The following is a 17,959-nucleotide window of genomic DNA, read 5'->3' as shown; positions in this document are numbered from 1 at the left end:
AAGCACGTGAAGGCACCAAAGGGTTTCGTTTCTCTCTCCCATAATTCGCGTAGCTCAGATACAAACTACAACTCCCAAGAGCATTATCGTAACGTTACTTTATTCTAACTTCTTTTAAAATTTAAATGGAACGCACAAACAATTTCTCGTCCCTTAAAAAACGCCATGATATCACTTTCACGCATTAATGTTAATATTTAAAGAAAAAAAATACTAAAATACAAGAATCCTTCTGTCACAGGGTTTTTAGATAATCTAAGTTTTGTGTAGAGTGAATAATAAAACTCATTTTGTTAAATAAAACAGCACAAATATGCATCCTGGAAGCAATTGGTTAAATATAAAGAGAATGTTCAAATTAGGTCGTTCACTGCTCCTTATATGTTTCATTCCATTGTGAAATCTCATATCTAAATAGAAGATTAAAAGGACAGAATTGGAAATAAAATTTCAGCACAGACTCAGTTATATCCAGATAAGATTTAATTTGTAGTTCTTTCAAGTCATATTGCACCACAACAAAAAGCAACAACCATCCGCATCTAAAATTTGTGTGCATGAGAATGCATAGCAGAGACCAGGGGAACAGTGATGTACAGAAGGATAAGACACTACACTGAATGTCATTTCTGGTGCAGGGCTTTAATCTATGCAGACTGATGATGGAGGCACTCATACACTTGTTCATCGGCCCTCCTGTAGCCCTTTGTCATAGCACCTCTTCTCTGCCTCTGTCTCTCTCCACCACCCTGTGGTAACCCCTGCCATGACCCCTGCGAGGCCCCCCTCTGTTGAAATGATTATTGGGTCCACCCCTGCTTCTTGGAGCCCGTCCGTCCCAGTGGTAGTGTGCAGGCCCAGGGGCCCCAGTGTAGTGGGCAGGCCTGTAAGGACCCCTTCTCCTCCCAGGATGACCATGACTGCCTGTTGCATCTGCAGGATCTTTTGCGAAGCCTGCCTCCAAGGCTTCCTGGCATGCTGGCTGATCACCCAGAAGCACAGGTCTCTCTTTTTGCTCATTAACATCCCTGCCTGCATTAGTCTGACAGAACTCTACATTTGATTGCATCTTCTGACCATCGTAACCCTGAGCTTTGGCTTTATTTGGTCCTTCAGTGCTGTCTGAGGACAGAGAGAGCTTGTCCAGGTGCTCTGTGATGGGGGCTCTTCCATGTTGTGGTCTGGACCTACCTCCCCTCCTCTGCCCCCTCATGTGGTTTTGACGCCTTTGGCCCTGCCCGCCTCTGCCATGGGACAGTCCAGGAGGAAACCTGTCTGCTCTGGCACCGGTTTCATTAGAGGTGGCATTAGAAGCAGAGGGTAATGGGGGGTCAGGAGAAACATCTTCATCCAAGTTTCCGTTTTCAGTGGGAGGTGGAGGCTGTGAATTACAACATAGTATAAATAAAGTATGAAGGCGTGCTTGAACACTCCAGAGTGAGCTGGTAAAGCAGAGAGCACCGGCTTTCAGTTACTGTTAAACGAACTCCAACAATAACTCTTCAATGCGGGTCTACACTGACCTCTGATTTATTCTCACCTCATTGATATGGATAAGGAAACGATTGGACTCCACTTCCGGGTCGATGATCCCGCCCTTGGATCTTTGCCTTTCCAGAATCTTTTGGAGTTCACACCACTTCTTTTGAAAACTTGAACCAATGGCAGCTTCATCCAGCTAAACAACAAACACAAAGCTTTAAAATGCTCTGATCATTCAAACACTGAAAGCAGAGACTAAGTGTCAAAGGTGTGTACTAGACGCTGGTTCTACCTCTGGCAGCTGAGGTGCAGGGGAGGCCAGAAGCTGATCTGCATCATAGGTCAGAGTCTCTCTGCAGACCGGACACACCACTGTCAGCTCCTGTGAGAAGAGTCAGTAATTAGAGAGCTTGTAGAAAAAGATTTCTTCATACTAAAGTGTGCGTCTGATCCAGACCTGATGGTCTGATCTGTCTCTGGTCTTGTCCTCCTCCAGCTCCTTCTCCCTCTGCCGCAGCTCGCTCTCAGAGTGGCTGACGTAGCGGCCAAGGCAGTGGCAGTGGAAGTAGTGGTAGCAGCTCGTCTTGGTGAACGTCTCTCCCTCCTGAAAATCAGAGAGTCAGAAATTTGTTTCTACACAGACCCTTTGAATAATGTGCAGAGTTTCTGAGAAGGGACTCAGACTGCAGACAAAATGAGAGATAGGAAGCAGCTTACCTTAAAGCCATAAAGGCAAATGACACAGTTCCCATAAGGAATGTTGCTCTCTGTCAGGATTTCTTTTGCTTTCTGAAGAAAATAGGGAGAGGAGAGTTCTTGATGATCCTCTCAGCAGGAGCATCAACATTTTAAATATATTTGTTCATTTATCATACATTTAAGCATACATTATCTTACCTCAATGAGCTGATATAACACTGGTGAGCCCAGACAGGACTGAGCCTCCAGCTGCAGACACTTTTGGACACTAAGAGAAAGAGGAAGCTCATGATTACAGGGGTTTAATTTCAGTGTAACGTAGAGAAGCTTATCAGTGCACAGCTTCACTGTTTACCTGCTGAGCTTGTCATCAGAGAGCCCCCGAGGGTTATGAATGGAGATGGCAGGAGAGGAGGAGGGGTACTGGAGGCAGGAAATGGACAGAGAAGACCATAACTCACTTATAAATAACCATTAATGAAACAAGAGTTGTTTCTCTGCTCACAGAATCTCCAGGATAAGATAGTGTACAGCGTACCTGATGATCAAGGGTCAAAGTCAGGGTGAGTCGCACAAACTGGGAGACTGAGTCCTCAGCTGTGGACGGGTACAAGACCAGGCTCACCTCCCAGCTCCTGGAAGAGACAATACAACAGCAGCTTTAGCATCAGTTCTTAAAAACTGGAGTGAAGTGAGTGTAGGGCAGTCTCAGCATAAAGGACTCATATCTCTGAAAGACTTTTATGGTCCAGGGCGTCGCCCGGGATTCAGCACACCATGAAAAGACAAATTAAAAACACAGTTTTTATAACCACACCTCCATTACGTAATCAATACTTTGAATTACTACACCTGAGATGTTTGTTTTTGATTATGTAACATTTTTGTATTTTTTTCAGTATTTCTGGTTTAAAAAATTCTCACGACTTCAACAATTTAGTCCTAAATCATTCAAACAAAGAACTATTTTGAGGAACATGATACTTCGAAAAAAACAGTGGGCTCCCCTGTCCTTGGCCAAACTTTATATCTTACCCCACTATGTTAAATACTTGGTTTTAAATGGTCAAAAACCCTTGAACTTGATTTTAAACCCAGATGAGTGATGCCAATCACACGTCATACTCCATGGCCGTGGTTATTTTCATGTATCACTTGTCATTTTATTTCTTATAATGTGTCATAATCTAGGCTCATGTCTTGCATGTACAGATACTTATTGGTTAGATGAAGTTTTGTTAACTGGGCTGCTTTTCTTTAACAGAATAGTCTTGAAAAATAATTCTCAATGCCTTTTCCTGGCTCACAAAAGGTTCATTAAATTGAAATACAGTAAATTAAATATAGAAACAGGTGATGTTTGAGACAGGGAACTCAGAGCTTCATTGCAATTCGGAAACACTAATTACAGACTGAATGGCACAGATTCTTTCCTCGTGTATTGATCCTCAAATATGTTCAAAACAATGATACATTTAACAAACACACCTCAAAGCTAATGAAAATGGTGAATGTGAAGCTAGCTGTTATCTCACCCGTCCTCTCTCCTGTTGACCAGCAGTTCATCCAGGTAGATGGACTGAAGCACCTCGATTTCAGAGAGCACACTGCAAAGAAAAACATACGACAGATTACATCACAACTACTCTGAGATATTTTATGACACAAATTCTGCTAACATTAGCATGCTAGCGCTTTAACGACATTTAACGCCAGCTAACTCCAAAAAGCCGGCTACTTAAAATTTTACGTAAAGCGTAGTGAATATATTATTACATAAGCTGTATGTTGAATGAGCTAAGTGTCCTGTAATGTGTCTGAGACTTGCTGTCAGTAAACTTACTCGCACTCCGCTGCCATGATGATGTTTCTGGGGTAGCCGTGAGCAGCTAGCAACTACACAGAGAACTACAGACCCTTCAAAACAAAAGTAATGGAGTACAATATATCGTTAAGGTGGGTCAAAAACATTAAAATCAATCGACTGTTAATTTCTGTTACAGCTACGACCCCCTCATTTCTTCACCTCTCTACCCAGACGCGTTGGTTCCGTAATAAAAAATGGAAATTTTATTTTGAAAGAAGGTAACGGAAGTATCGGGGTATTTCTGTTTTCCGGGTTAAGGAAGAGTGTTTACTGCCCTCTGGTGGTCACAGTGCGTAACTGCATAACCTTATTTTTTTTTTCTAATGAATCTTGAAATTTTGTCATAATCTTATCATATAAATTGATAACTTTGTATAATCTATTTCTTTTTCAATGAAATGAATATTGATTTAAAAAAAAAACCAGACATCTGTATTGAGCAAAAAGGGACAACTTTCTTGTTTAATCCCTTTGTTAGTTTATGTGGGTTGTAGGTTGTTTTTGAAAAATATCTTATTCTGCTATCTCCCTTTGTTTAAATACATATATCACTAAATCAGACTTTCCTTTTAGTAAAAAAAAAAACGCGTGAATGAAGCACATAAACATTTTGATTGCCAAATTACAAGTTTTTATCACATTCTAAGGAGAAAAATACAGAAATAATGGTTTGTTGGGATAACGTTAACTCTCATTTCAATGCACGAAAAAAAAATCGCAGTTCACACTGTGACCACTGGAGGGAAGTCATAATCGACGTTGTGTCCAGTTTCCCTTAAATTTACTAGACGAAGAAGACTTCGATAACATAGAAGAAGAAGTAAACCCGCCAGACCCTGTTACACTATTTAGAATCTATAACTTGATGATTACTGATCTATAAACTTAAACTTCTTATTTTATAACAGCGTTTTCTGCAATGATGTCTTCAAGCACGCATGTGTTTGCGTCATGTGAAAAGACCGGCCTGATTTACCTCTACTAGCTTGCTGTTTTTGGCTGAAGAAAGTGGAAAAAATGGAAGAAATAATGATGGAATCGGAACCAGCAGAGCTGTCAGGATCCGCTTCACATCAAGGTGTTGCTGAAGCTTGGGAAACTGTTACTGCAGCTTTGGTAAGTGGGCTTTTTCCCCTTATATGCTATCTGCTACATTGACATTGCCGAACCACATTAGAAGAGTTAACGATTTAGTGTTTTCCTCCATTAGCGGAGGTTTACACACAGTTAGTAATGATTACTGGTATTTTACTAAGTACTAAAAGTGTTCGGTCAAATTCGGCTGTCATGTAATGCTGCAAACCATCAAAACCCCTGGAGAAGTAGCTGGAAGAGTACAGCTTGTTGTGCAGTCCTTAGGTACAGTGCACCTTTAAAAATGACCTGTTGATGAATAGAGTTTGGTGAGGCGCACTCTATCTTTAATAGCATGAAAAGAATCTCCTGAAAATAGTTATATTTACAGTCCTGAAGTTTCTACCGTCTTTAAAAAAAAAAAACTTATCTTCATATTTCAGGTGTCTCCTGGCTGCTCGGTGTCAGAACAGAAACTCTCAGAGTCCCTGGCCTTGCTGTCTCACCAGGGTCTCGACCACCTACTTGGGAGCTGGTTGCTTGAGACTCTGCAGATGCGTCTGTCCTCCTCGGTGGTTCCTGAGTTCTGGTCTGGACTCAAACAGCCAGAGAATGAGCTGGAGGAGAGAGGCAGGGCTTGGGTTCTCCTCACTGCATTTCGGACTCTGTTGGGGCAGCTGGAACCTTTCCTTGGTACCTGAAGGAGCTCATTTCTGTACTGATCATGGTTGTTTATATGAGCAGCTTATTCAAGCATTCTTTCATCTTCCTGATAGATGGATTGGAGAAGCTGGGGATGCGGCAGGATAAGGGTGAAGGCGGTGTCTGCAGCCCAGGATCTAAGGGCCTCCAGGAGCGGGCCTTCACCATCATCAGGGCCCTCCTCCTCTTCTCCCCTTCTCCAGTCCTTCAGGAGAGAGTGCTGGAGTTTTACAGCAGGACCTTCACCGTCTACATGACCCAGGAAGGAGAGACAGAGGAACCAGAGGGTCCTGAGGGTGGAGGGGTCTGCCGGGGCTGTGGGGTCCTGGCTCAGCAGTGCTGGTGTCGGGAGGCCTTGGAGCAGCTGCAGGAGCTCAGCCACATACTGTAAACAAGAACACTCATCTACTGCTGCCCTGCCTGTTAGCTTGTTTGAAATATTGTGATTAATTTATTTCTCTATGACTGTTATGTTTCCTCTCTTTGGTTGTAGTTCCAAACTCCAGCTGCTGGAGTGGGTCAGCTCTGAGGCCGTCACCTCCATCCTGCACAAGCTCATTGAGCAGCGGATGGAGCAGCACTGCAGAGGAGAGTACGAGCGCTCCTTCCTGCTGGAGTTCCAGGAGGTAAAACATCCCCTGTCTCTACTTTAACACCGAATTTAAGGCGTTTTCTTGATAAATCTTTAATTTTAAACATGTCACGTTCCATGAGTGCAGTGGCTGGAGCTGGTGCTGGGATGGCTCAGCAAAGTGTTTGCAAGCGAGGCAGAAAAAGAGGGTCTGACTTCGACCCCTAGTGCTTCCACTACTCCCAGCGCGCAGGTCGGCCAGGCTGCCAGCTCCGTCCTAAAGCAGTGGAGGTGTCACATGCATCAGTTCTTCTGCAGGATCTACGTCAACATGAGGATAGAGGAGCTCTTCAGTATCATAAGAGGTGAGAGGAAGATGGATCAGTTATTGCAAAGTGTCCCAGCAGGGTCAGAGATTAATAACAAGCTTTCTATTTCTTTGTCAGATTTCCCAGAATCAAAAGCAGCCATCGAGGATCTGAAGTTCTGTCTGGAGAGAACGAATCAGAGACAGCAGCTCCTCACCTCACTGAAATCTGCTTTTGAGAGCCGTCTGCTGCACCCAGGTCAGACCGGAGGGGAAAACTCTCTCTGAATGTGTCTTATAAGTATTTTTTGAGATTTTATTTTACTAAAGCTGTGTTTGCTTTCTCTTCCCCCAGGAGTTCACACATCTGACATCCTCACTGTGTACATCTCAGCCATCAAAGCCCTGAGAGAGCTCGACCCGTCCATGGTCATCCTGCAGGTCGCCTGTCAGCCGATCCGCAAGTACCTCAGGTGAGTTACGTTGAATTTTTATTGAACTTAAACACATGAAAAAGAGATCTTGAAAAATTAAAGAACAGTAAAAAGACTTTCCAAATAATTAAACTGAAAGAGAAAATAAGAAGAAGAATCCTCTTTCCCGGTGTGTTCAAGGACCCGGGAGGACACAGTGCGACAGATCGTTGCTGGTCTGACAGGAGACGCTGAGGGCTGCACAGATTTGGCCTCTGAGCTGTCCAGAGGAGACCCAGTCACTCTGGAGATGCAGGACAGTGATGAGGAGGGAAATGACCCTGAAGACTGGACTCCAGACCCGACCGACGCTGTCCCAGGTCAGTGAACGCATCACTACTTCTTGTTAAGTTGAACTTACAGCATGTGCTGTTTGGTTTCACTGACAGTCGATCGTGGTTTTCAGATAAGATGGGCTCCAAACGTCGTTCCTCTGACATCATCAGTCTGCTGGTCAGTATCTACGGCAGTAAAGGAATCTTCATCGACGAGTACAGAGCTGTGCTGGCCGACCGGCTACTGCACCAACTCAACTACAACACTGCCAGGTACAGCTATACACACACTGACTGAAGATTCAGGTCTTATCGTAAGAAAAGTTTAATCTTACGTTTATTTTCAGGGAGATCCGTAACGTGGAGCTTCTGAAGCTGCGGTTTGGAGAATCTCACATGCATTACTGTGAGGTCATGCTGAAGGTAAATACTCAGACAGCAAGTCTCAGTCATCCTGGTTTTGATACTTTTTATATACCTTCACACCATCACACATCCCATCCTCTGTCTTCGTCCAGGACATGGCCGACTCACGCAGGATCAACAGCAACATCCGTGAGGAGGAGTCGAGGCTGAGCGAGGAGGAGCAGCCGCCTCTGTCCCTGTCCGCCATCATCCTGTCCTCTGAGTTCTGGCCGCCACTGAAGGAAGACAAGCTGGAGCTCCCTCCGCTCATCTGCCAGAGCATGGAGGCCTACACACACCGCTACGAGAAACTGAAGGTGGAGTTCAGCTCCTGCATGACCCCAAGTCATCAAATGATTTAAAAACAACCAGAAAATCGATCTGCGGCTTAAAGAGAGAATTTCATACGCACAAGTGAAGTTTTTTTGGAGTTAGGTGATAACAGTGCTCTGTCTTCTGTGTTTCAGGCCATGAGGACGCTGAGCTGGAAGCCTCACCTGGGCTCCGTTACTCTGGATGTGGAGCTGGAGGACCGCACACTCACCAACCTCAACGTCTCTCCCATCCACGCCGCCATCATCCTGCACTTCCAGGAGAAAAGTAAAGGCGTTTACTTCAAACTGACGTCATGTTTGGTTTCCTTCGGTCATTTCCTGTCAAAATTTTGTCGTTGCATGTTAAGAGACTGAATGCCAGTTTCCCTCCCATCAGGTTCGTGGACTCTGGAGGAGCTAAGCACGAAGCTGGGCGCTCCAAAGGAGCTGGTGCACAGGAAGCTGGCTCTGTGGCAGCAGCATGGCGTTCTGAGGGAGGAGGCGGGCGGGCGCTACTACGTGGTGGAGACAGGCTCATCCAAAGAGAAGATGGAGAGAGGCGTGATGCTGATCGACAGCGACGAGGAGAGAGACTCCAACACCACCACCCAATCCGAGCAAAGGGAGGAGAAGCTGCAGGTACTTAAAGAACATGTTTATACAGCTCAGAGAAATGAAACTAAAAGGAAAATTTAAAGCAGAAAGTTGGAATATGAAGGTGTCTGAAAGCTCTGTCTCTTTCCCTGCAGCTGTTCTGGGCCTACATCCAGGCCATGCTGACCAACCTGGACAGTATGACGCTGGACCGCATCCACTCCATGCTCCGGATGTTTGTCGCCACAGGACCCGTCGTCACGGAGATGGACATCAATGAGCTGGAGGCTTTCCTGCAGAGGAAGGTTCGGGAGCATCAGCTGCTCACTTCGGCAGGCGTCTACAGACTCCCTAAGTCCACCTGATGGGTGAGGAGCAAGAGAGCCAGACGGAGAGTGCTGCAGCGTGATGCTGCGTTCATGTGCTGTGGGAGTCTGTACTTCCCCTCCACGAGAATACTTCAGCTGTGAGTCATGTGGTTTGTTTGTCAGACTGTCAGAATCATCACACAGCTGAGAGACGGACTGCTCTCCAGTTTCCTGAGGATCCAGCAGACGGGACATGGACTGATGTGGATTTTGAATTCAGCTCAGTTTGATGAAAACTGTTCCCGTGTAGGGTTTGGGTCAAATAAAAGCACTGACTAATCCCACTTGCTGTTAAATTATTAAATTACAAAGTTAACTAGATTGCAAGGCAGCACTTGTCTCTTTACATTAGTAACTTTTACAAAAAAACTCTGGATTTATTGCTTTATTTGGATTTTGACACTTTTCGCTAGGCCACAGAGATTTACATTAAAAAACATCTTAATAATAAGTTGAACAATTTGGGCTTGGACTGTGTTGAGGTTACACACACACACACACACACACACATACTGTAGTCTTGGATTACTGGCCTCATCTGGAAATAAGGCATACAGACTGAACTCATCACACCTGTTAGTGGCTCACAGTTACAATTTAGTCACAACTCCAACCAGTTTCCCTTTCAGTGGTAAAAACGATTTTACTGGATTAAAAAAAAGACAAATTTTAAAACGTTGCTCCAAACAGTGGTTCATGAGTGCAGAGCTAAAGGAGCAGTCTGGTGTTTTTAGATCCCTTTGTTCACCAGAATCTAAAGCAGACTTGTCCCTTTGGCTGAATGTTCTGTGATGGATTGTCAAACACATCAATAAAACTCTTTAATCGGAGCGTTTAATTAACGATTATTCTGAGGTGTTTAGGAAAATCAAATGTTGCAGTTGTGCGATGTTTAAGTCTTATGTGAGATATTTGAATAGAAATTTGAATCATTACCATTCATCCCGCTGGGAGAAGAAATCCAGTGAGTATCTTTCCTATATTTAAACTTCATGATGCTCTCACTCTAAAGGTGAGGGCTTCAGAAAATTTTAATAATGCTAAAAGAAGCTACTGAGACAAAATCCTTCATGTTGATCAGAACAAAGATTTCTGTGTTAGGATTTAATTTTTAATCTTGTAGTAGCCGTTGTTTACTGAGTTTTTGTTCTCTTGGGGCAATAAATTAAAAAACACCAGAGTGATCCTTTAACTCCTGTAACCCCAGACTGTCCCATGAGTCAGTGCAGACAGACAGTTCCTCCCCCTCTCTGTTTCCTCTACACCCGCAGTGAAGCACACCGACCTGTCGCCCGCTGAGTTGTAACTCTGCATAGTCAACAGCGAAGCGCTCAGATTCAAACATTCACGGCTGCAGGATGAAACTTCTCTCCTAAGGCACGCTTTCCTCCATCTTCTGTCGACGCTTTTTCTGTGCGAGCGGCGAGTTGCTTTGGCGTCTGTGGCGGGTTTCAGCAGCACTTCTTCCCTCTCTTCCGGCGGTCCCGGTCTCTCTGGGCGTTCATGTTGACCGTGTCTTTCTCCCGCTCGCGCTCTCTTTCCGCTCTGTTCTGGCTCTGCTTCTTGGCGCGGAGAACCATGTGGGTGAAGGCCATGAACATCTGAGGGAAACAACAATGACAGGGGCTCTTAAAATGCAGCTGCGACGAATTGATGAGTTGATGTGAAGAGTAGCGATGGTTGAATTTATGATCAGCAGAATATTTAATAAAAAGATGATAAACAGAATAAATCATACCTCTTCTACATTTATGTTCTCTTTGGCACTCGTCTCAAAAACTCGGACTCCCATTGACTCCCCAAAACGTACAGCGTCCTGAGTGTCCACCTGTTTCTTGGCGGGGTCGTCGTTCTTGTTCCCGACTGAGAGAGAGCATACAGGAAACTCTGACTTTAACTTTAGACACTGGTAATTGGAGGCAACTTTCTTACTGTCTTCATCAAATTTCAAGGAACTTTAACTTGATTTAACATCAGGAACTTTGCTCCAGTTTTGGTTCCTGGGTCTTAAAAAGTTCCTGCTTCAAAAACCAGCCGATAAACCAGGGGTGGCCAACCAGTCAGAGACCCAGAGCCGCACAAATTACCGTGGTACTACAAAGACCCACATCACACACGTCTATCTATCTATCTATCTATCTATCTATCTATCTATCTATCTATCTATCTAGATAGATAGGAGCGATTGAGAGGAGCACATGTAGAGAAGAGAAACCGAAACTTAAGTATCAATCTCATCACCCAAGTATAGATCAAGAGTGATCTCAACATTGGCATCAACACGAAGATGTTTTAGATTGATTGGCACACCACCACTACTCATAATATCTGTATTTTTTTATGAATGGACCGAAGAGTCGTACACTGAAAGGCAAAGAGCCACATGCGGCTCACGAGCCACAGGTTGGCCACCCCTGAGATAAACTGAGCGGTGGAGCTGTGTGAGTGATAAATGAGCCAAACTGGGGGTCGACTTCAAGGTTACCTGTGATTAACGCAGCCAACAGTCTAAGTTCATCAGAGGTGTTTTCAAAATGCATAAAACTAAACCAGCCAATAAATTTCTTTGTATGTTGGATCATCAGGTAGCCCATTAAAAATAATTAAAACTGCAACAATCTCAAACTTACGGGACCTGTGAGTCATTTAAACCCCAAAATATGTTTGAACAAAAAAAGCCCAGTTTTGAAAATTTAAAGCTGATCCAAGGTTGTTTTAGTCATGATTTAAAGAGCATAAATTTTCCTTCTTTTAGCATGACCAACAACCAGCACCAGAAAAAAGTGACAAAGTGCTCAGTAAAAACTCGATCCTCACCTAGTATCTTGCAGACGTTGTCACAGTTCTGAGAGATTTCATTCAACCACCTCTTCACGTTTACGAAGGACTCTGGATTTGTCACGTCGTACACGATGATGACGCCGTGTGTGTTTCTGTAGTACCTGAACACAGAGAGGTGAAGCAGAAAGACGTTAGCAACACCCTCATCAGCAAAACAGAAAGCTAGGATCATAAAAGCAGCTTTATTGTTAGTGTTTTATTACGTTGATGTGATGGTCCTGAACCGCTCCTGCCCCGCTGTGTCCCAGATCTGCAGCTTGACCCGCTCGCCATCTATGTCCACTGTGCGGATCTTGAAGTCGACGCCGATGGTGGTGATGTAGCTGCCTGAAGGAGAAAAGAGTGTTTCAGGAATGACAGCATGAAAGGAGACGCTGTACATTTTGCTAAGTGGATGCATTGATGTAATCAGCTGAGCTGTCAGCTGATGGAGCTGTGTCATGATCAGGTGATGACTTTATGGCCTGCCTGAACTAACCCGATGCACTCTTTGTGGTCAAGGAGGTTCTTCAATCTGTTCTTTTACTTTCACAATGATTTTCAATCAATGAGTCAATAAGCAACATCAAATCCTACAACCTGTCTGACAGGATTCATTTGTTTTCGCTTTCATTTCTTCTCATGCAGTAATGACTCCCCTTATTTCCTGAAAACAAACATCAGTGCTTCTTTAAAGTGTCTCTACATTTACATGGACTGAGAGGTGAGTATTAGAGCTGAAACGATTCCTCGAATGATTCGAGGTACTCGATTACAAAAAATACTCGAGTAATTTTCTCCGCCTCGAGGAATCGTTTAATTTTAAAAAAGATCAAAGAGTGGTATTTCAAATAGAGCTGAGGCCATATCAAGAGAGTTTTCAGACCCCTCAAGCTACCTCTTATACAAAATAGCAACTAGCAACAAATCTAACTTCTTTTCTGGAGTTTGGAGACTAATGGGTCATTCTACGAAACGGGTGCCATTTGGGTCTGCAACATTTGATGAGATGTACAAGGCACAAAAAATGTGTCAAAGTGTATTTACAAATTTTGGAGCTACCAAAGCAAGTGCTCTTATTGACATGCTGTATCAGAAAATTCTATTTCTTAAAGAGAAAAATTTTCATGTGAAAAATAACTGCTCTTTAACTAAACAAAAATGGATTTTATCCGATTACTCGATTAATCGATGGGATTTTCAGTAGAATACTCGAATACTAAAATATTCGATAGCTGCAGCCCTAGTGAGTATGCAGTGATGTTTGTGCTAACAGTCTCCAGAATCCATGTCCTGCACCTGTTCAGCAACTTAACACATATAAATTATTTTCTCCAAGATGTTGCAGCCTTTGTTTTCTCTAACACAGGGAAGATTGAGGATGGTGATAAAATCTATAAATCACATTTTGAGGGCTAATCCCTGCTGCAGCAGCTGCACGTCCCTGCTGCCAAGTGAAGCCCATTCACACCCTCTCCGTCCATCCTCACAGATGTTTTCACTCACTCAGGCTGCTATGGCCTCTTGTCAGAGCTGTGTACGAGTATGCATGTTGAATTACATTAAGGATATGGCATCTAAACGTCTCATTACTGGTACATTCTTAGCATGCAGTCATCCAGAAGTTGGAAGCTGTTGAACCCATGAACCCAATGCTGCTTCTCTGACACTCCTTTAGCTGTTAACTAAATTATTTGATTGCACTGTAATAAAAAAAAGGTGGTGTGTTTCATTTTAGGGTGGTATGTTTGGTTTGGATTTACAACTCTGACCTGAACAGGTGTCCTGAAACCACTTAACAACAAACTGAAACCTTACTTAAAAAAAGAAAAAAACATTGTTTTTTTGGGCGACAAAAAGTGAGATGCTTTCTCTGCATCGATGTTCATCAATATTCATAATGAATTCTAAGTATTATAAACTGATGTTACGTACCAGAGAAGGAGTTGTCTGCAAAGCGGAGCAGGAGGCTGCTTTTCCCCACATCTGAGAGAGAAGAAGAGATGAAAGGGAGGAGATAATCAGCGAGACACTCTGACGACATGAATGTGAGCGATCAGGAACAGCCAGTTATGTTGTGGTTTACTTTGAGGAGGATTAGACCGTCCCATCCCGAGTGACAGACTGAAAGTTGTCATGAAATACCAGAAAAACAGAGGGAGAAACAAGAGCAGCAATCAAAATCCTAGTGGGAAGAAAAACACCTGAGGAGAACTTGCTGAAGTGAATAATCGCAAAGGAACCTGTGCTAACTTGTTCAAATGTTGACAAACCAGATTGAAGCAGCAGCAAACTGGAAAATATCAAGATTTGTCTGAGATTATCTACAAACAGATATGCATTTGTTTAACGCTGAGAAATTTCTGTGTAACCCACAGGAGGAAATTAAAAACTGTCAAAGGGTGACTACCTGCAGGCAAAGAGGAACGACTGACTGTGAGATGAGAGGTCATACAAGCGAAGCATCGGAAGTGAAAGCTGTGATGCTGCACTTAAAAAAAACATGAACTGAAGATAAAAGACAAAGCTGTTAAAAGATGGCAAAACTAAGACAAAGTTCACAGGAAACAGGATCAGAAACTGAAATCTGTAACCTTCCAACAACCCATTTACAAATGATGCTACATGTTGGAAACAGACTCAAAATCTGTCCTGCAAAGTGAAAATTTAATTTGAAGATGTGATACCTCTTCACAAGACTGTCTTATCAAAAGGACTTGAAACTCTGAAGACAAACTACACAAGTCAAAGTAAAACAAGAACACAGTTCAGAAACGAGAAGCTCTGCTGCACGTGAGCTGAAACTTGTTGATTAAATGAGGAGAGCGTTTCAGAAACTGTGTCACTGAAAGTGAATTTTGAGGCAAACAAGCCGTCAGCTGATGGTACTGGGGTTAAGAGCAGCTGATTTTCTGTGGGTTGAGCTCGATTTCAAGGACTGCCTGATCGAACGCTATGCTGAGTATTTGCTGGGAGTGTTTGGGTGCATTTGTCCTCAACGATTACAGCGCAGCTGTGACTTAGACTCTTACTTGTGTTAAAGTTTGTCCAAAAATGTTTTAAAAACTACCTTATAGGTGTCACCCTTCACCTCTCGGACGCCATAACAACAAATTAAAATGTCAGCAAATCTCAGAATGAATGAAAAAAATGTACTAACTGGAGTCTCCAATGATGAGCAGTTTAAAGAGATGATTGTAGTCCTTCCCCGCCATTTTCACAGCCTCTTATTGGACCTCCAAGTAAAGTCAATTTCATAGGAGGAGCTAATTCTCTTTATCTTCCCAGTGTTTTTGTTTTTGCTCCCACCTCCTGATGCTACGAGCTCTGAGCAGTCCAACAATCAGGCATTCCCATGCTGATAAGAGGACACTTCCAGTTTAAACTCTGCCTTTGGGTTTCAGTGCTAATGTTCACATCATTTCCTCTGGTTTCAAAGTGAAACCGCAGCAGCCAGCAGAAAAACTAAGCGCTTCTGTAAAGCTCGGCACTAATGATTCATGCTGGACGGTGGAGCAGGATCGCATGCTTCCACCTTGGTTCCAGTTCCACCCAGTGACGCTCCAGCGGGGATTTCCAACTTGGGAGGACTCATAGATTTCTGCATTGATTTCTTAAATTCACAGTTGTGTCAGTGCAGTGTGGACACTCCCTTCTGTCTGTCATGTATGTTTTCACAGGAGTCTCTGCATTAAGGCGCTGAGAGTCACACATCTAAGGATCTGTGATGGAGCGACTTTGTGGTTGTTCCTCTGACAGCTTAATGGAGGGTTGAGATGACGTTCACTCATGAATCCAGTTACTGCGCTGAGCTCCTCCACTGCTCACTCATTAACTCCATCCCTTTAAAAAAGACTGAGTCCTTCCTCTTTTTACTCCAGTTCAGTAGTGGTCACATCTGCTGAGGTTCCTTTAAACTGATCCCGTAGTCCCACTTCAGTTCCTCTGGTGGGCGGGTAAAGAGTCAACCGTTCCCTGTTTCGTTACATGAGAAGGACTCTCGCTTCTTGCTTCTCCACCAGGTGCTAAACAAAGACAGGTAGAAAAGAAGATCAATCACTGTAGCTGTCATATTATCTTTATTTGCTGCATGCAGTGTGTGCCCCTCCTTTCAGTACCTCCCTGCTCCTCAAACAACAGCTGAGTCACTAAATATAACTTCCTCATCCTGCTTTATCCACCCCCATCCTATATCTTAACAGGGTTAGCTAGGTAGCAACATCACAAGCTCCCTGACAGACAGCTTCTCTTGTTGTCATTGCCTTTTCCTGATTCATTGGGTTGAATAGGGAAGTTTAAAAAAGGCAGCTGGGCCTGTTAACGTTTGGGCAGTTTTCCATGAAAACAGGAAAGGCTGCTGTGACTTTCAAAGTAATGAACCAAGCCTTTTGATTCAAGAACAACTGAGTGGCAGGACGACTACTCGCTTTGAAAATGCCACACATTAATATTACTTGTTCAAGAAAAGGTACTCAATATCTTTTTATAGAATTCCAGCTATCATCGAGTCTTACTTTTGAAGTCACTTAAATCGGCTTGGTTTAAGTTTCAAAACCGATCTGTCATTTGATGAAAGTATCAGACTAACAAGGTTGTGCCTGAAATGAAAGACAGCTGTTAGCCAACAACAGCAAACAGCTTGTTTTGAGTCTAACACAGTGCACAATTTAATATCTACATATGCCGAATTGAAGACGAATATCTATTCGTCGAGATTAAGTCTCGATACCTTGAAAATCAGAAAAGGCAGCATGCCAGAAGACGAGCAGGTTTCTTTTACCAAGATTTTGAACGAAGTTTGCGCACGAAGACAACACTCCGGGTCAACCACCTAAAAGCTGAACACAACTCTACAGCTTCAACTAAAAGTCAAATTTAACGTCTACATCAGCAGCTGTGGTGACACTTATCTTTACTATAGCAACTATAACTGAGCCGTTGCAGTAATAAGGTTTCTTGTTGGTTCACCTCTCCTTGAATGACCCGATCCGGGCTCAAGCGCACCAAACCTCCAACGTAATTACACTGATTTTTGGAAATCAAAGTCATTGACGCTCTCATACGCGATAACGTGACATCTGTGAAGGTGTCAACATAAATTAGAGGGTGCTCTTGAATTCGGCACACCTTAACAAACTATTGCGGTTATGTACGGACGATGAGATGCTTTCTTTTAGACTTGTAGCTACAACAGCTTTCCTAAAACGCCCGTTGCTGCTCTTCCATAGACGTTGTGAAATCATGCACTAGTAAAGCGTGGGAACAGATTACTTTGTCGTGAATGGATAACAATATATATATAAAAGCTTTAGTTTATTATGTCTTGTTTGATTGGACCTGTTACCAAACCGCGACAAATCATCTAAAATTTTCGTCCCAGTGTGGAGTGACGGTCAGTGGGCCTGACCCCGGCCTGCCTCTGGTTCGTTCGCCCCTGATGCCAAGACGTCAGAAAACTTCTCACTCCTTCAAAAACTTTAAAAAACTAGCGAATAAAATCAGACTTACTCTGGTCTTAGTGCTGTACTTTGTATTCCGAAGGTGGTTCATGGTTATAGTGTCGCAGTAGGCGCTGTTTTTGTTCCGGAGGAGTGATCTGGATCTCCGCTCCGGTCGGAATGTCTCCCAGCCGACCACACCTGACTGTCTGCAGCTGATGACCCATTCTCATCATCTGATGCTGCGTTCACGTCATGTGGGAAAATCTATGCAAAGCAAATTGGGTGGGCCAACTATACTATAACGTATTTCTAAAATAATGAAGTTAAACTAAGGCCTTTTAAAAAAAAAATTATGTTAAAGGTAACACTTTTTTCAATTGCAACCTGCTCTGTTTTGATCTCAACTTTTTTTTTTTATTTCTCACTTATTTTCTTTTGCTTACAAATCTCTTTTTTTGTTACAAATCTATTCTTTTTGATTGAATAATATAGAAACAAAATTCTCTCCATATAACACTAATTCAAACAAAAAAAATGGGTGAAAATTGTCGATTGTTTTAGTGAATT

The 17,959-nt window shown here is 43.2% G+C and overlaps 3 protein-coding genes across 4 annotated transcripts; 1 reads left to right on the top strand and 2 right to left on the bottom strand.

Annotated features, from left to right (window-relative positions):
- Nucleotides 1-477: 477 nt before the first annotated feature.
- On the bottom strand, nt 478-4,255 carry rnf25 (ring finger protein 25). The gene is made up of 10 exons (XM_074696679.1): nt 4,025-4,255; nt 3,717-3,788; nt 2,720-2,816; nt 2,537-2,604; nt 2,380-2,449; nt 2,200-2,271; nt 1,940-2,086; nt 1,775-1,864; nt 1,541-1,678; nt 478-1,381 (listed from the first exon to the last, which is right to left on the bottom strand). Exons 1-10 carry the CDS (start codon nt 4,039-4,041, stop codon nt 710-712), a joined length of 1,443 nt encoding a protein of 480 aa, XP_074552780.1. The 5' UTR covers nt 4,042-4,255; the 3' UTR covers nt 478-709.
- Nucleotides 4,256-4,828: 573 nt separating this feature from the next.
- Nucleotides 4,829-9,582, top strand: anapc2 (anaphase promoting complex subunit 2). Its single transcript, XM_074696516.1, has 14 exons — nt 4,829-5,164; nt 5,566-5,815; nt 5,899-6,211; nt 6,318-6,450; nt 6,544-6,760; nt 6,842-6,961; nt 7,058-7,175; nt 7,317-7,495; nt 7,582-7,723; nt 7,798-7,873; nt 7,969-8,172; nt 8,323-8,455; nt 8,567-8,808; nt 8,919-9,582. Exons 1-14 carry the CDS (start codon nt 5,066-5,068, stop codon nt 9,126-9,128), a joined length of 2,436 nt encoding a protein of 811 aa, XP_074552617.1. The 5' UTR covers nt 4,829-5,065; the 3' UTR covers nt 9,129-9,582.
- Nucleotides 9,536-17,630, bottom strand: LOC141809473 (ras-related protein Rab-35). 2 transcript variants are annotated; one of them, XM_074696517.1, is made up of 7 exons: nt 17,460-17,625; nt 15,112-15,976; nt 13,887-13,937; nt 12,176-12,299; nt 11,949-12,073; nt 10,870-10,994; nt 9,536-10,732 (listed from the first exon to the last, which is right to left on the bottom strand). In XM_074696517.1, exons 2-7 carry the CDS (start codon nt 15,164-15,166, stop codon nt 10,583-10,585), a joined length of 630 nt encoding a protein of 209 aa, XP_074552618.1. In that variant the 5' UTR covers nt 15,167-15,976; nt 17,460-17,625; the 3' UTR covers nt 9,536-10,582. The 2 variants fall into 2 exon arrangements, with proteins under 2 accessions (XP_074552618.1, XP_074552619.1); XM_074696518.1 differs by lacking the exon at nt 9,536-10,732 and having other exon boundaries at nt 10,864-10,994; nt 17,460-17,630.
- Nucleotides 17,631-17,959: the final 329 nt, after the last annotated feature.

The sequence above is a fragment of the Halichoeres trimaculatus genome, unplaced genomic scaffold, assembly GCF_033239565.1.
Source record: "Halichoeres trimaculatus isolate MK-OKI-2021-1 unplaced genomic scaffold, fHalTri1.1 fHalTri1_scaffold_20, whole genome shotgun sequence".
In the NCBI taxonomy this organism is placed as follows: Eukaryota; Metazoa; Chordata; class Actinopteri; order Labriformes; family Labridae; genus Halichoeres; species Halichoeres trimaculatus.
This window is presented reverse-complemented; position numbering and strand designations above follow the sequence as displayed.

Excerpts from the sequence above, each read along its gene's own strand:
- anapc2 (XM_074696516.1), top strand. The coding sequence starts at position 5,066 with ATGGAAGAAATAATGATGGAATCGGAACCAGCAGAGCTGTCAGGATCC. Across the intron at positions 6,212-6,317 it reads CAGGAGCTCAGCCACATACT|TTCCAAACTCCAGCTGCTGG; the intron begins GTAAACAAGAAC and ends CTTTGGTTGTAG. Across the intron at positions 6,962-7,057 it reads GAGCCGTCTGCTGCACCCAG|GAGTTCACACATCTGACATC; the intron begins GTCAGACCGGAG and ends CTCTTCCCCCAG.
- rnf25 (XM_074696679.1), bottom strand. Across the intron at positions 2,817-3,716 it reads GTCAACAGGAGAGAGGACGG|GAGCTGGGAGGTGAGCCTGG; the intron begins GTGAGATAACAG and ends TGTCTCTTCCAG. Across the intron at positions 1,865-1,939 it reads GAGACAGATCAGACCATCAG|GAGCTGACAGTGGTGTGTCC; the intron begins GTCTGGATCAGA and ends CTCTTCTCACAG.
- LOC141809473 (XM_074696517.1), bottom strand. The coding sequence starts at position 15,166 with ATGGCGGGGAAGGACTACAATCATCTCTTTAAACTGCTCATCATTGGA. Across the intron at positions 10,995-11,948 it reads CAACGTCTGCAAGATACTAG|TCGGGAACAAGAACGACGAC; the intron begins GTGAGGATCGAG and ends GCTCTCTCTCAG. Across the intron at positions 10,733-10,869 it reads AGAACATAAATGTAGAAGAG|ATGTTCATGGCCTTCACCCA; the intron begins GTATGATTTATT and ends TGTTTCCCTCAG.